At 36.9% G+C, this 17,937-nt stretch overlaps 1 protein-coding gene across 2 annotated transcripts; it reads right to left on the reverse strand.

The window, feature by feature from the left end:
- Positions 1-268: 268 nt before the first annotated feature.
- Positions 269-17,522, reverse strand: reep2 (receptor accessory protein 2). Of its 2 annotated transcripts, none has more exons than XM_079892718.1 (8): positions 17,309-17,522; positions 14,929-15,001; positions 9,879-9,955; positions 9,560-9,680; positions 9,299-9,412; positions 8,241-8,388; positions 5,380-5,546; positions 269-2,330 (listed from the first exon to the last, which is right to left on the reverse strand). In XM_079892718.1, the coding sequence occupies exons 1-8, from the start codon at positions 17,338-17,340 to the stop codon at positions 2,256-2,258; spliced, it is 807 nt and encodes a 268-aa protein (XP_079748844.1). In that variant the 5' UTR covers positions 17,341-17,522; the 3' UTR covers positions 269-2,255. The 2 variants fall into 2 exon arrangements, with proteins under 2 accessions (XP_079748844.1, XP_079748843.1); XM_079892717.1 differs by having other exon boundaries at positions 269-2,333; positions 17,309-17,492.
- Positions 17,523-17,937: the final 415 nt, after the last annotated feature.

Genomic DNA, 17,937 nt, shown 5'->3' on the forward strand with positions numbered 1-17,937 from the left:
TTAAGAGCATTGAGAATTGGCACAAACAGTATATTAATGTTGACTATTCTCTCACAGATCAAATCTGTATGCAAGAACACAAATTTCCAACACATCACAGAAAAAATCTAAAAGAAAAACTGAATATGTTCAATTTGTCACATCTCACTCAGTGCAGGCATCGGTGAATTAAAAACAAGTTAGTCATTTTTGATTATGCAAATAAGACATACTGAACAAAGGGGGAAAAGAAGCGAAAAACAGGAACAAAGAAAAGAGTGAGACTGACTTGTCATTTTTGTGTGGGTTGGTGAGAATCAACCACACTAGCATTTAATTAAAAGAAAAAGAAAAACAAGTTTCTTTTTTTAAAAACTGAATTACTCAAGAGACTGAGACAGAGAATGTCAAGTTGCCAATCAGCAACAATGAATTAAAGACGTTAAGACAGCAGTGTGTCATGACAACAGATCTGTATTACCGCATGTTATTTCTAAACCGTGTTTCTACAGAAACATCTATCTGCTATTAACTACATGTTTGAGTGTCTAATGTGAGACTGACATATGTTTTGCACTGCTAAAAGAAACTGTAAAAAAAAAAAAAAATCATCAGTCCTTCTCAAACGCAACTGCCCCCATGTTTCATTTCTCTACAAAATAAGGCAGAGAGAAGACAAAACACTTTAAATTAAAACACCACACGAATATACACTAAACAAATAGCACTTAACAAGAAATTAACATGTTTCTGTACATCCTACACTACAAAAGTGACAAATTAAATGTAAACAAAGAAAGAAAGAAAAATAACTTAAAAAGCCTATCAGAGTAAGGCAGAAATTTTGTACAGTCAATAGTTTTATACAAATAAACATTTCCAGGTAAATTTCAGCTAAATAACCGACTGATTTAAATAGCCTGATTCAAAAGGCGTGTATAATCATTTAATCTTGGGCACTGTGCTCTTTTCCTGTACAGCAGCGCCCCCTACCAGCTCTCAGTAGGACTGCAAGTTGTATTATCTTTGCAAAACCGTAATTCAAACTGCCATTGCTCAAGACAAGTACCACACACCAAATCCTTCAGTTCTGAACAGCTGTGGTGGGTAACACAACTGCCCACATTTGGATTTTGGGTTACATGCAATTTCAAACGAACTTGGTTCACAGGGTCCAATACAACAAACAAACAAAAAAAATCAATAGATGTCTTTTAAAAAATAATTGGAGCATTTTCTATAAAAGTTTTCAACGACGGCTGATCATTTCACCAAACTTAACCACCTGTTAATGATGTTAGTGATGCCATGCTTTGTGCTGCGCCAACCGAATCTGCTCACTATAATTACAAACTGATATGGAGTATTTGAGTTTCCGAAGCAAGCCACAACAAAAATTCCAGCATTGAAACGCAGATACTCAAGACGGAGGGATCTTGCCCTTTTCTGTGGCCAACATGTGATTGTTTCATCTTGCACCCTACCAAAACACCAGATGACACCTGCTATCTGATCTACCAGTTAACAGAAATGTCTTACAATACTTTCAAAATGTGTAACATCACGCTACACGAATGTAAAATTAGCACAAGGGACTGTTTATGCGAGATGAACGCCTCCAGCCCCAGCTGACAAAAGCGCTATTAATGGCAGGAGCGTTTGAGAGCCTGCAGCTTCCAGGAGACATCTGACCTCTTTGATCATGAATATTCACAACAAATCGCAAGACTTTGGATGTTCTGTGACCCCGGAATAAGAACAGAACTGCTCTGGGCGCCTCCAGAACTCTCCACGGACGCTGTACTCGTGTAAATCAAGTCTGTTTCTATTCATTTAATAGCCCAATTTTTCTGTTCCCAATTCTTGTTCGTCCCATAGCGTGTGGCCTACATGCTAAAGAAAAAAAGGGAACCAGCCTCCATTACGGAAAACACTTCTGGCATGGAATCTGTGGAAAAAAATGTGCGATCATGTGCAGGCACTGCTTTCTGGTCTTATGCTTTACAAAGATGCTCTCTAGTATTAAAGGCCTACAGAGAATAAGACAAGACCCATCCTTACTTAACACACGCACAGGAGTGATAACGTGGAAACGCATGAAGCCTGATCTCTAAATATATTCACCGCATTAAACCTATTACACAAAAACAGCCCCAGGCGATGTGTGTGTGTGTATCAGTACGTATCTATAGCAAAGAGCACTAATATTTGGTTGTTAGTATGAGGAAGCATGTGATGTTTGTGTGTGGTCCAGGGATGGATAAACGCAGTGTGACTCATGGTGATTCGGCAATGTTGTTGGTCGTGGTTGTGGCTTTCTTCTTTGGCGGTTTCTTCAATGTCTTGGTGGTCTGCTGGGGATGACAGCAAGAAATGGTGGTAAAAGAAAAAAAAAAGAGCATTAATACAATTTTACATTTGTAATAAGAAAATCAGATCCAAAGCACGCACATCCAAGCAAAATGTTGCTCAAATTGGGTGCTCAACAAGAAAAAAAAAGGGAAAAAAGTCGGCACACTATGGCTCCAAAAATGGTAATGGTAGACTCACACACTGTCTCTCACACACTTCCTTTTTTTTTTTACATTTATAACAAGACCAACTGGATAAACAATTTAGTGAAGGCATCTAATGACAGCTCACACACACAAAGGCATGTAAAATGTGTATACAGAAAATAAACAGTTGTCTTATTCTGGTTTACATTCAAGCAGGCAGATGTGACAGACTACAGTGCATTCAGAGTATGTGTTCAGACCCCTTTATTTTGCTTTATGCAGCCTTAAGGTGCGATCACATTATCAAAATGTCGGCAGAATTTTGCAGGCAAAAAGGTCAATAGTGTCAATAGTGCAGGGATGTATGAAGCACTGCTCACACAGAAGTCACTTTCAAACCAAGCAGTTTTCTGTTCATCAACGCAGTGAATCCAAATAACTAACTTGAACCTGTTGCAAAACTTTTGCCCTCACGCAAAATTCCAGATCATGTGGATTCCTACTGAAATGACTGGATTTCACCTAGGAAAATGTATGCATAAAAGCTCAAAAATGCTAAATGTGACCACACCTTTAAATCTACTCTCCATAACCCATAATGACAATTATGATTTGCAAATGTATTAAAAGAAAAAAAACTGAAATATCACATTCGCATAAGTATTCAGAGCCTTAAAGTGCCCCTATTAATATTTCAGATATTACCTTTCATGTAGTGTGTAATATGGTTGTTTGTGAATGTAAAAGGTCTGCAAAGTTTCAAAGATCAAAAGAGTTATTGTCTCCCAAAAGAAAGAGGCAAGTTTAAAGTCCCTGAAACAAGTTGTCAGTAATTCCAGTCTTACTTCCTGCTCAAAACTATGTAGTTTTGTTTGCATAATGCCAGCCTATGGTCTTCACTGGCTGTCCGTGAACAATGTACTTTGATCCTCAAACACAACTGTAGTTGTGGCTGAGGCCTGGAAGAGTTTGGTTCGTGTTGTTGGCATGTCAAAAAGACGCTGTTTTCTGCTCTGAGAAAGCAAATCCTCTTTGCATGAACTTCTAAAAGATGAGGACTCTCGCTGGAACTGATACGGTAAAGCCGACGCCATAGTTACTGTTCGTATCCCTGTGCATCAAGTGCTGAGGAAGATCCAGAGCTGAAATTCAGATATGGTGATGAGCGCTTTGGTTTGGTCGATCAATCACAACAGACTAGCACATCTGACCTATCAGAGCGGGGTAGGCTCTCGAAAAGGAGGAGTTTAGAGAGAGACTAAATCTTTTATTGAACTGTTTCAGACAATGTGACTCTGTATATTATGAGAAAATTAAAGTGTATTTTGACCTTGCATGTAAACCTGTTGTAGGAGACAGTACAGCAATTTAACTCAGCACTTAGCTGAAGCACCTTTGGTCGCGAGTACAGCCTCAAGTCTTTTTGGGTATGATGCAAGTAAGCTGTGCACATGTGGATTTGGTCAATTCTCTGGTCTTTTCCAGAGAATGCTTCCACATGTCTTCAACGAGGAGAGGCTTCCAGCTGCCCACTCTGTAATAAAGTTCAGACCGGTGAAGTTTCGCAGTAATTGTTGTCCTTCTGCTCTGATTACTCTTCCCATTTCCACACGATCTCTGAACTCAACCAGATCGACCATCAAGTTGGTCACCTCTTTTACCAAGGCCCTTCTCCCTCAATTGCTCAGTGTGTCTGGGCAACCAGCTCTAGAAAGAGTCTTGATTATTCCAAACCTCTTCCATTTAAGGAATATGGAGGCCACTGTGCTCTTGTGAGCCTCCAATGCAGCAGAATTTGTCTCTGGCCTTCCCCAGATCTGTTCCTCGACACAACACTGACGCTGAGTTAAGTCTAGTCAGGTTTGTGCCTTTCCAAGTCATTTCCAGTTAATTGAATTTACCACATTTACTTCAATCAAAGGGTAGAAACATCTCAAAGATCCATGGAAATGGGATGCACTTGAGATAAGCTTATCACAAATATGATTTTGCTTTGTCATTATGGCATGTGGGGCATTTTAGCACAAGGTTGCAACATAAAATGTGACTATTTAAATGAACTGGTCTGAATGCTTTCTGAATGCACTGTATTTCAGAGAACTGTAATTGGAAAACACATATTACAAACTACCAGTGAAGTAAGCTCTGAAATGTGGGTATGGCAAATAAAACATCTAAGCCAGGAACATTTATTTTCTCATTCCAGCAGTTATCATATTTCTTCAGAATTAAAGACTTGAAATATAGTGTACAAGATGTATGAGCCACTTCAATTGAGTTTTCATAGAGTTTTAAAGAAGAACAGCATGAACATTCTGCTAAACATAACTTGTGTCCATGGAAGAAGAAGAAAAATGGCAATTTTTATTATTTTTAGGTGAACCCCTTTAAGAAGCTTTCCTGAATACTTAATATTCCAGACACAACTGACAAATGCTGAAATAGCCCCAACACTCACAACAAAACAGAAGTACAGGACACTGTCAAGACATTTGCATCCATTTTCTAATTAGAATCAGTGTGTGTCTATGAGCAGGGCTTAAAATTAACACTCACTAAGCACCAAATGCGAGTAAAAAACGGCGTTGGAGAGTATATATGAAAGGTGTCAATCACCAGTTGGCCATTTTATGAATTCTAACAATACAGTGTCGTGAGAACATGAACGACACTTGGGATGGTTGACGGGCCAGTGCTGCATCGGCCCCAAAGCTTAAGCCTTGCCAATTTAAACATTCAAGTGCAAGAGGATGCAAAAAGGACGCAAAAAAAAGGCCGGTAAAATATATTTATGGCTGGTAAATTAAGTCATCCGCCATTGGCAGGAGTGGCAAAAAGTTAGTTTTAGGCCCTGTCTATGAGTAAAAGATACAAGAAAAAAAGAGGGTGGTAGAGCACAAACCTCAGTCTTGGCAGCGGCTGGTTTCTTGGCTGCTCTGACGCTTGCAGTGCGTTTGGGGGCCTTATCAGCTGCATCTTCATCTGAATGCTCAGTCCTGCTATCTGACTGCTCATCCGAGCGAGAGCTGTGCTGTGATTCAGTGTCAGCAGGCATGGGTGTGGCACGAACTGGGGAGAACCATAATGATGGATACAGTTTAGACAGAATTCATACTCTGCAGCATGTGCTATACTGTTTTTTTTTTTTTTTTCTAGATGAGCAGCTGCCATGAATGTGACATGTTGCCATTTGCTTTTTATTAGTCTAGATTTTGAGTAGGTCTCTCAGGCCAGGGGTTTTCAAACTTTTTAATGCCAAGGATCCCTTAATATGAGGTTCTCTTACAAAGAAACCCTTTTCTTAATTCATATACATAATTTGTTTAGTAAAACATGTTAGAAGTGTGTACATTATCTGGAAATATGTATGCATGTATGTACATAAAATATAGCAAAGTAACTGTCATTAATCTCATGACTACAGACCAGTCTTTAGAAAACAGAATAAAACAGTACTCTCAAATTATGTAAATGTAATGATATTTTTTATATTATTTATTTATAAATAAATACCATAATAATTTGTTTTTATTCATTTATTTGCAAACTTCAATTTTCTCTGAACTTTTCACAGAACCCCTAACAGGCTACATTCACAACACAGTTGAATGTTGCTCAAATGGTTAATCTGACATTTTCAGTTTAGATTGGGGCCACTTTCATATGTGAAAATACACTGGAAATGTGTTTTGGTATGTATATTTAAAAAAAATGGAAGTTAAAAAAGTTCCTAACAAAATATCAATTAAGTGCTATGAAATTTGTTGACTACGTTATGATACGATAAAAAGGTAAGTCAAATCTGTTGCCTGTTAAGTATCTGTTACAGACAAGTACCTAAAATGAGCCACATTTAAGAGGTCACATGAATCGAAGCTCTCAGGCATTGTGGTGCAAACGGACTCTCTTTGGCATTTAAAGCTTGCCAGACCTCATTCAAACCCTGAAACAAAGAAGAGCCTTTTACTTGTCTATTCACAATATATGTTTGACGCTCTGTAATTCAAAGAAGGAGCTCTGTGTGCTAATAGAATCTCATTATTGAAATCATCACCTCTGTGAAACTCTGGATAACTCTACCACAGGCTTTGTTCGTGTTTGCTGTAAAGCCTCACATGGGGGTCATGACCTTCAGCAACTTGCCAGTTTAATGACGTCATTGTGTGTGAAAAGACTAAACTTCATGGTCTTGATCTGCTTGAATGAGTGCTGAAACTCATCCAAGCTGAGCATGAACAAACTCCAGCAGACTGACCCCTCGTCTCTCTCATCCAGTAGGCAGCTGAATCACATGCTGGTCACATCAGCATCAGCATTATAAACAGGCTGAGACAATGGCTGCCTGCAAAGCGGCTTTCAGTGAGTCAGCAAACACACACATACACACCTCACTGACCTGCCTGTGTGTGTTTGAACAGGACATTATAAATAGGAGTTATATTGAAATAGTATTGTAACAAAGGGATATTTACTACAGTTATTTGTCATGTACAGACATTAAAGAGGATTTATTGTGGTTACATACCAGCATTTTTCAATCCGCACCTGTCTGCTCCTGTATGTACATTTAGGGAGTCACACCTGTTACAGTTTTGCAACCAAACACTGACTGTGTGAACGTGGCCTATTATGTTTTAGTTACATAAAGTTATGTCCTAGATACACTTCAAGCAAAATTGAGGAACGAACTGGTGTGACATCATTTCAAACAACATTAAGCCGAAACAAAGTTCATTTGGAGTTAGTTTTGGGAGTTCAAAACAGCTTGACAAACTTTCCGGATCTGGATCTCAGATGCGGTGGGTGGGGATAATGTGTACCAATCGGACACTGTTTTACATCAGGATCGCGCCTGGATTGGACCGATCATTCAGGGGTGCGTTTCCCAAAAGCATTGTTGGCCGACTATGATCGCAATTTCCATTGAACTCTATTAGTAACGACACAACTTGTGACCATAGTTGGCTTTGGGAAACGCACCCCAGATTGAGGTTAAATTACCTCCTGTCTCAAAGCATATAACATTACAATAATAATGAATGTAAACAACTCACAGAGCTCTTCCTTGAACCACCTGACTGCTGCAGTTTCATTTCGGCATTGATAGTGCTGACATAGAAACGCATAAATCCGAGTCTGAGGTCGGGAACAGCTCCGGGTAGAACGTCACTGGTTGCAATCTCACAATTACGGTTATGAAATGGCATGAACGCAGCATTAGCTAGTTGTTTTGGTTCAGGAGGAACTGTAAAGGTGATGATACACAGGACAACTTTTTGAGGAATGTTGATGGGCAATCTTGCAGAGCGATTGTTCCTTGGGCACTTTCAGATTGAAAATGGGCAATACATTTCTATCTGGATAATGTGTCTCATCTGGTTGCCCGTTGACGGCAACATTGCCCAGCAACATTGCTCAAAAAGTTGCCCTGTATATCATCACTTTAAAAGGTGGCTGCTGTTTGTTTGTGGTGCTTGGCGACTGTCTGGCTACAACGCTGCATCGCCTCATCAAACACGCTGATGACGTGTGCTGTCTAAGCGAGCAGGTGCGCCCAGGTATTGAAATACATGTTGACAGGCATGTTTTGGTCCTGAGACTTCCACAGAAGATATAAGTACATGTTTTAAAGAAGAGAAGAGAGTTTCAACCAGTGTAACAAAAAGTTTCTAAAACAAAAAAAATTGCCTACCCTACCTGGCTTTAATCGATAGTTGGTTAATGGTTAGCATCCCTAGTTAGGACTGTTGTTTTGTGTGTTACCTGAGCGCGTGACCGTTTTAGCACGAGGTAGCGTGGCTGCGGTGTGGGTGTCGTCTGTGCTGTCCAGCAGCAGCTCGTCTTCGTTCTGAATCAGAGTCAGATCCTGCATGCTGAAACTGCGCAGCTTCTCTGATAACACACCCTGACCCTGCAGTTCAATACACAAAAGACAAACATTACAATTGCATATTCTTATTCAAGATGCATAACAAAATTACTGTACGTACTTGTTCTTTGCTGAACACAGTTTGAATAAAAGACAAATGTGTATTGAACAGTGAACTTGACACTACACTTCACAAAATTTACACTGATACATTTCTTTCACCCAAAAATGAAAAATATGTCGTCATTTACTGTCATGTTGTTCCAAACACGAAAGACTTTCATTCATCTTTGGAACACAAATGAAGATCTTTTTAATGAAATCTGAGAGCTTTCTGTCCCTCCCTCCAGAACCATGAACCTCATTGGTTCTCACATGTCAAGCGAACATGCTTGAGCTTCCGTTTACCACTGATGTGTGAGTTGATGAATGTTTATATGTGAATAAAAGCCTAAATTCAATCGGTTCATCATATAAAGCGATCGCGTCTCTTCAGAAAATTGGGACTAAACCGCTCAATTCATATGGATTCATTTTACAATCTCTTTTTGAACTTTTTGAAGTGTCTTTTGAACTGTAAGCGTCAAAGTGGTAGTTGCGTAGCTGTCAATGGAGGGACAGAAAGCTCTCAGATTCAATTAAAAATAACTTAATTTGTGTTCTGAAGATAAACTAAAGTCTTATGGGTTTGGAAGGACATGAGGGTGAGTAAAGGATGACAGATTTTTTCATTTTTGGGTGAACTAACCCTTTAACTTTATATGCAACAAACATCTGCACCTACAGGTCACAACAATAAGATTTTTTATATGCTGGATTTTACTTGCCTATATTTTCATTGGATCAACCACAAAAAAGTATATTATATTTTTATTTCAGAAAGAAATATTATGATATGCTACTGATCAAAAGTTTGTGGTCTCTTTTAAAGAAATGAATACTTTAATTTCACCTTTGAGGCGGCTGTGACGGCTGCAGTAGCTGCAATGTTGAGTCCTCTCTTCCCAAACCGCATCATGGTCTCATAACTGCGGTCTTTAGCCTGGGTTATGTACTCATCAATTTCCTGTAACACACACATACGTCATGCAACACAAATTCATTACTCTGCCCTAATTCCCTGATTGGTGGAGTGCTCAGGAAACCTTTTTGAAAGCAACCACCTCTAACTATTATATTTTTGATTATATTCATAAAGCAAGTTCATTTGTACCTTTTCTTTATTGGAGAGCGTGGGGTGCACAAACTTGCGGTACAGCACGCTGGAGCCCTTGGTGTACGGGGACAACAGCCAGACAACAAAGGCAATCTTAAGCTCAAAATAAAATGGAAACCTGGCAAATGGGAGGTCAACATATTAACGATTAATGCAACAAAAGTAAAGATAAATGAATAATCATTAATAATAATGATAGGGATAAAGATGACCATAATATTATATCACTATAAAACAAATTTTGTAGCTTATACAATTTTTTAAATAAAAATGTATTTAGCATGATAAATACATCTAAAAAAATCAGTTGACTGACCAAGAGAGAAGCATATCTGTGATCGTCTCTGCCGTCGTAAATATCGCAAACACTATCCAGTACATCATCCATTTCACCTGAGGAAAGAAAAACACACATATGTTATAATCAAGCACGTGTGCACATGACATCAGCACACATCAGGTCACATGCTCTTGCTGAATACAGCCTTGTGTATTATGAATGACTGCTTGCTTATGAAAAAAACAGTCGCCATTGCCAATGGATTTGTCTCTATCTGAACTGCCAATAAGACTGTCAAATGACACATCACTATGTTTGTCTAGAAAAATGCTTGGGCATTTATAAATCCAGGTCCACAAGAAAACAGAAGAATAAAACGTTACGAAATGTCCAAACCTTTTACTAAACTGTATTTGTAATACAGATGAGACTAAAAATGGTGTCCGTGGGAGTAAACTGCTGCCCTAGTGGTTTCCATAGCAACTAGTAACCTGAGACTCCAAGATAAATCGTTTCCAAAAATAGTATGATGCATGTATATATTTAACTAAAAACATAATTTAATCCTCAAATCATAGGGAATAACAAAAGGTCATTATCTCTTTTAAAAGTTATCATATTTTTGCCTTTTTACATGAATAGTGTACTTGAAGCAATAAAGGTACAATTTGCCTTTTTTTAAATAATTTAGTAATGCATTTAGTTTAATAAATGTAAATATGATCATTTTCTTTCTGCATCTAAATATTTCTGCAATAAATATTCCATTTACACAAATTGTATGGTTTAGTCAGTGAATTCATCAGGCTCAACCTTTCAACCTCGGTATCAAATATATAGTATAAATAACTAACAACAACCAACATTTGTTGCCAAACTAGCTAGCAAGACTCTAAATCTGCAACCCTTTCAGGAATACACATTCTGGAATTTTGTATTAAAAATAATGAAAATAATACTTAAATGAAAAGTAGATCAAATATAGCCATAGTATTTAAAATATGTATTCTATATATTTGTCAAATATATATATGTATAAAATATAGTAGGCCTATAGTAAAATATATATATAGCATAATATAAAATAATATAATATAATATAATATAATATATATATATATATATATATATATATATATATATATATATATATATATATATATATATATATATATTAGGGCAGTCAAAAGATTAATCGCGATTAATCGCATCCAAAATAAAAGTTTGTGTTTACATAATATATGTGTGTGTACTGTGTATAATTATTTTGTATAAATACACACACATGCATGTATATATTTAAGAAATATTTGCATACATATACTGTATATATATTTATATAGTTTATATTATATATAAATATAATTTTTTTATATATATAAATAACACATTTTTCTTAAATATATACATGCATGTGTGTGTATTTATATATACAAATTTAATTATACACAGTACACACACATATATTATTAAAAACAAACTTTTATTTTGGATGCGATTAATCGCGATTAATCTTTTGACAGCCCTAATATATATATATTATATAGTATAGCAAAATATAATAGGCTAATATATAGCATATATACACACTATATATATATGTGTGTAAAATAAAATATTGTAAAATATAGTAGGCCTATATATAGCATAGTATATAAAACGAATATAGTATATTTTTGTCAAATATATATGTATAAAATATAGTATAGTAAAATACAGTAAATATAGCATAGTATAGCCTATACAGTCGTGCTCAGAATTAATCATACCCCTGGTAAATATGATCAAAAATGGCTGTAAAAATATATCTGCATCGTTTATCCTTTTGATCTTTCATTCAGAAAATTGGCAAAAATCGAACCTTTCATTGAAGTAAAAGAATTGAAATTGGGGGGGGGGGGGGGGGGGATCACATTATGAAATAACTGTTTTTCTCCAAAACACGTTGGCCACAATTATTCATACCCCTAGAATTGTTTATGAATAAAATATCTCTGAAGTATATTCCCATTAATATTTACCTTTTTTAGCACACCAGGGTGACTAGGAACATGAAATTGCCCAGCTATGACTTCTCGTTTCACAGGAGTTTAAATATGAGGAAACACAAAGGCCAAATTCCCTGAATCATCCATCACAATGAGTAAAACCACAGAATATAGTTCTGATGCGCAGCAAAAGATTGTTGAGCATCACAAAATAGAAAGTGGCTGTAAGAAAATAGCTAAAGAATTGAAAATCCCCATTTTGACCATCAGGGCAATAATTAAGAAGTTATAATCAACTAAAGATATTACAAATCTGCCAGGGAGAGGACGCGTGTCTATATTGTCTTAATGGATGGCGAGGAGGAAAGTTTGAGTGGCCAAAGACTCTTCAAGGACACAGATGGAGAATTGCAGAGATTAGTTGAGTCTGGGGGTCAGAAAGCCTAAAAAAAAAATATCAAACAACCCCTACATCGCCACATGTTGTTTGGGAGGGTTTCAAGAAAAATCCTCCTCGCTCCTCCAAAAATAAACTCCAGCATATTCAGTTGTCAGACATGGCTGGATCTTCAAAAGGGACCGGATTCTATGGTCAGATAAAACGGAAAAAAAAGGGCTTTATGGCAGCAAACCCAGCAGATGTGTTTGATGCAAACAGGGATAAAAAGTGCCCCATGCCTACGGTTAAATATACTGCTGGATCTTATATGCTGTGGGCCTATTTATTTGCTGGAGGTCCTGGACATCTTGTTCAGATACATGGTATTATGGATTCTAGCAAATACCAACAGATAAAAAATCAAAACCTGACGGCCTCTGCTAGAAATCTTATAATGGGCCATGGTTGGATCTTCCATCAGGACAACGGTCCAAAATAAACATCAAAATCAACACAAAAATGTGTCACTGAGCACAAAATGAAGCTTCTGCCATGACCGTCCCAGTTCCCTGACCTGATGAGCGGAGTGAACTGAAGAGAAGCACCAACATGGATCTGGGAATCTGAAGGATCTGGAGAGATTCTGTGTGGAGGAATGGTCTCTGACCTCTTGTCAGGTGTTCTCCAAACTCATCAGGCATTATAGAAAACTCAGATCTGTTATCTTGGCAAAAGGAGGTTGCAAAAAGTATTTAATAACAGGGTGCCAACAATTATGGCCAGTTTAATTGTTAAATTGTTAAATTAAACCCCCCCACTTTCAATTCTTTTACTTAAATGAAAGGTTAGATTTTTGTGAATTTTTTGAATGAAAGATCAAAAGGATAAACAATGCAGATTTATTTTTTACAGCCATTTTTTATCATATTTATCAGGGGTGCCATCAATTTTGACCACCACTGTATATATGTCAGGGTTTCCGTTGTCTGGTAATTGCCGGACATTGGCCGGAAAAAAAATGAAATGTCCGACAAAATTAAATCTCTCCGGTCAAATTGTCCGATTAAAATTGCCTAAAAATCTCACCCCCCTAACACAATCTGAATTTGTGAATAACCCTAAAATGTATAAAGCAAAAATACACCGACCTTTGGCTATGTTATAAAGGAACAGGCTCTACCGTTTGAAAGTTATTAAACATTATTACATGGCTTGGTTGAATTCCAATGTGGAATGCGGTCTGTTATTTCTTGATATCAGACCGCTGCAAAGAACTAGCGGCGCCAGGATTTTGATTGTAGGTGGGCCTCCAGAAAACTGGAGAAAACGCGGGCGCCTGCATGATTAGGCCTATCGTCTGCTATATTTGCTGCTTATATTGGTTGATAAAAAAAAAATTAAAATTAAGATACAATTTATACAAAACGAAATTCACTTCAAAAAAGTCTTTCTACAAAACCAAACTTAATTAAGTGGTCAAAATCATGTCTGACCCACTCCATGTCTCTCGACATATTGCGCATCCTATCTTACTCATCCGGTTCACTTTTCATAATCAACATAAATTAAAAAATAACATAATAATATTTTAACAAATATTAAACTAAATGAGCTTATTTAATGGCTACAACACGTATAGTAGACCTAGACTCTCTATTTGTACAAATTGCTGCACATTCATTTTATTCTGAATTTTGCACACATAAGTTGAAAGGCATTTGTTTGTGCATGCATAGCAAAACATATCTGCAACATTTATCAAGTTCACTGATAATTATGCGCGCATTTATTAATTATTATCTTAATGAATAATGAAACAAGGACGAACCATATGAACTGCGTTGTTTGTTTAGAATGGAATGGATTGCAAATATATCCGAATGAAGAAACGTACAAAACCATAGTAGAAAATGGTTTGTTAAACTATGAATGTGAAACCATAGTAAAAACAATTGGCGTTGATTGACGCCAATCGGACGTTAATGGTTTTTTTCCGTTTTTTTATTTGAAAGTTAGGCTAATAAACATGTTGCATTCGGCCTGATTATATCATTTTTTAAGTTACATAGCCTGCCTCCAGTTTTCCTCAACTTGACTAATTAAGAGGCGATATTTAACCGGCATACTATCAAAATGTCTGGAAAACGAAACCTCTGCCGGTCACTTTGACCGGCACCATTTTTTTCTAGCGGAAACTCTGATATATGTATAAAATATAGTAGGCCTATAGTAAAACATATAGGCCTATAGCATAATATTTAAAATATATTTAGTACATGTATATATTTATATATAATACAGTAAAATATATATAACATAGTATATATATATATATATATATATATATATATATATATATATATATATATATATATATATATATATATATATATATATAGTATCTATTTATAAAATATATATGTATGAGATATAAAATATATATGTATAAAATATAGTATAGTAAAATATAGTAGGCCTATATATAGCATAGGCTAGTATATAAAATATATAGTATATATTTATAAAATATAGTATATAAAATATGATATACAATATACTAGCTTCATATATAGTAGATTCATCATTTTCTGCAAAAGCGACCCACCTAAAATAAAATCTTGTCCAATTAATAGCAATATAATTGAATATAACTATAACATTACAAAAGAGTAAAAAATAAGAACAAATATCCTAATAGAAGCCGTACTGAAATACTCACATACTCCTTGACGTTTTTCGTCTTCACAGCTTTATAAGAGGAATAGGCTGGGTAGAGAGTCCCGAAGGCCAGGCTGCAGAGAGAAAAGACCCTTATTGAACACACTCCCAGCAGAAACACGCAAGCTCATCTTACCATTACACCAACTCACTTCAGCAGCTAAAATTTCACTTGCACCATTGCCTCGAGTTACAGGACACAATTACAGCACTTAAGAGGCTGCCTATTTTAAGTGTTAGAGGATGGCTATCTCCAGTTCATTCAAATCTAACCAGAACAGAAATAAGCAAGTTTATGAATCACACAACCAATTCTGGTGACTGATCAAATTATTCAGAGGCTCTGCACTTCAGTGAAAACAAAGCAAGCTCATAAATCGTATCCCAGTCAATACTAACCCTACTGTACACACACCAGCATGTTTCATGACGCTATTGGAAGCAAACACTCTGAATCTGACTGAGAGCCATTAAAAGTAAATCATTTATGAGCGCATGAAGACGGATCTACACACAAAAGGACCAGATTCCACACAGATGCCCTGCATGTACAGCATGAACTCAGACACGTGCCCTCGCGCACCCGCGCTCCTACACACACAAACATGCCATTTTGTGCTGAGGCGACAAAATCTGAACGTTCTGCACTAGCAGATCCAGAAGAGGATGTCAGGATACAGGACAGACCACACCTAACTACAGCAGCTGGCATGAGTGCATCCGGATCACTGTGTTCTTAAAGTCACCATGAAATCAAAATTGGCAATTCTTATTTTTTAATGGAATATTGCAGTGTTTATTATCAATGATTTATCTATGTGCATATTATTATTTATTATATTTTTAAATCACATGCCCTTGAAATCTTTAATCAAAATAACTTCCGCTCCCTCTTGCAGCGACATCTCTTCCCTGATGATGCGTTTACTGGCGTGAGGGCGGGGCAACATGTAACTCACACGGGATCGACCAATAGCAAACCACAACCATCCAAACAATTTGGACAAAATCAAGTCCCACCCAACGTTTTATCTTGTTCGAGAAGCCGTTTCACACAGATAACCTATACATCACAATAGAGAAGAAAAGTATCGTAACTTCTGTTTTATGCTGACTTCAAAAACATGCTTTAAAGGGATAGTTCAGCCAAAAAATGAAACTTTTGTCATTTACTCAACCTCATGTTGTTCCAAACCTGTATGAGTTTCTTTCTTCTGTTGAACACAAAAGAAGATATTTTGAAGAATGTTGGTAACCGGAGAGTTGACGGCATCATGGAAGTCAAGTGCTACCGTTAACTGTCTGGTTACAGAAGAAACAAACTCATACAGGCTAAGTAATGGGTAAGTAATGACAAAATGTTCATTTTTAGGTGAACTATCCCTTTAACTTATGGTTGTGCATAATGCATAATGAAGCATGAGGACAATGAGGCAGTCTGGCGCGTGGCAGACCACATGCCCTCTGTCCCATTACAACTAGCCTGACTCCCATAATGCATCTGCTCACCACAGTTAAAGCCACAGCAAAGAGCATTCCATGAGATTCAGCAAAACCACGATAATGATGCCTGATGTTTGTTTCTAATGGCCTCGATCCAGACCAACAAACAATGAATTCAACCTCTGCCATTTGTGCCCAAGCAGTCTTTGGGACAATTTGTTCGGCACATGCATGTATGGCCTTGCCTAAGTGTTTGATGTAATCGATTAATCATGGAGTTAGTAATCGGAGTATGATCCAATCAAAAACCTGACTGTAAATCCCACTAAGGAACCCACCAGAGACCCAAACATCATAAATGTGAGTCATATGGAACAGATTACGTAACATTAGCAGCCGGGACAAATCAGCTGTGCAGGTAGGCCTTCCTAGTGAAAAACCCATCTCAGAAGTCTTTGATCACAGTTTGTGATTTAAAAAAATATGCATTTTAAAGTATGATGACATCAGCATACAAAGGAGATGATGTGATGGGTGTAATACATACAGTGCATAGGCTAACATCTGGGACGCCTTAAACCTGCCCATATGTTTTGTTTTTTAACATTTCTATATTTCACATTCTATACTGAAGTGTTTGCTACATTAAGACCCAATTTAATGTCTAGGGCATTTTGCTCCAGGTGAAAATCACACAACAAGCAACACAAATGGTGAACCCTCCTCGTCTGGATGAAGTCATCGCTTTGTTTTATTAATTTAACCCTATATGCAATTTATATGAGTAGCTGGATATCTTTAGATCCCTATAACTGTTACTAGTAAAGCATTTCCTAGAAAAAAAAATAAGCAGATATATTTAAATTTCCATTGAAAAGCCTCATGTATCCGCAGCAACACACAACACAAACACACGCGCGTGCCGCATATACACTCACACCACCATTCGCGAAATGATCCACGACACCATCTTGATCTCTGCGAGGACTTTTCCTTATTTTAGTCGATTATTCAACATCTCCATTCCGACCACACGACACGGGTGATGTTTAATATCAGGAGGGACCTCAACGGATGTTGTGTGTCTGTGTCTCAGTATAGCCGTTATGATGACGGGGAGCCGCTGCATATGCGCTCAGTCTGTCAGCCCGTGTCTCTTAAAGGGACAGTGACATCTTTACACCTGCTCCGTTTATTAAAAAACAAATATTAATTTATCTGTTTCATTGCTGCCCTGACAAATATTTGACATGGTATCCATAGTTTCCGTCAGAAAGGTACTAGTACATGGTTATGGCTTGTACTGTAAAACCAGCCATATTGATGTACATTAGTTGAACATTGCCAGACGCTGCAGTCACAGGGGTTCAAACAGAAGAAGAAAAATTACTGTACATTTTACTGTCATATAGGTCGGTGTTGTATGTGGACTCATTTTAATCATGTAGGATGCCATAGATAAATTTCAAATGTCATAATTTGCAGCTAAAAAGTCCATAACTAGGTCATTTATTATTATTATTATTATTATTATGTGCCATTCTGACCTTTAAAACTTAAAATATAA

The sequence above is a fragment of the Squalius cephalus genome (assembly GCF_949319135.1).
Source record: "Squalius cephalus genome assembly, chromosome: 14".
NCBI classification, from domain to species: Eukaryota; Metazoa; Chordata; class Actinopteri; order Cypriniformes; family Leuciscidae; genus Squalius; species Squalius cephalus.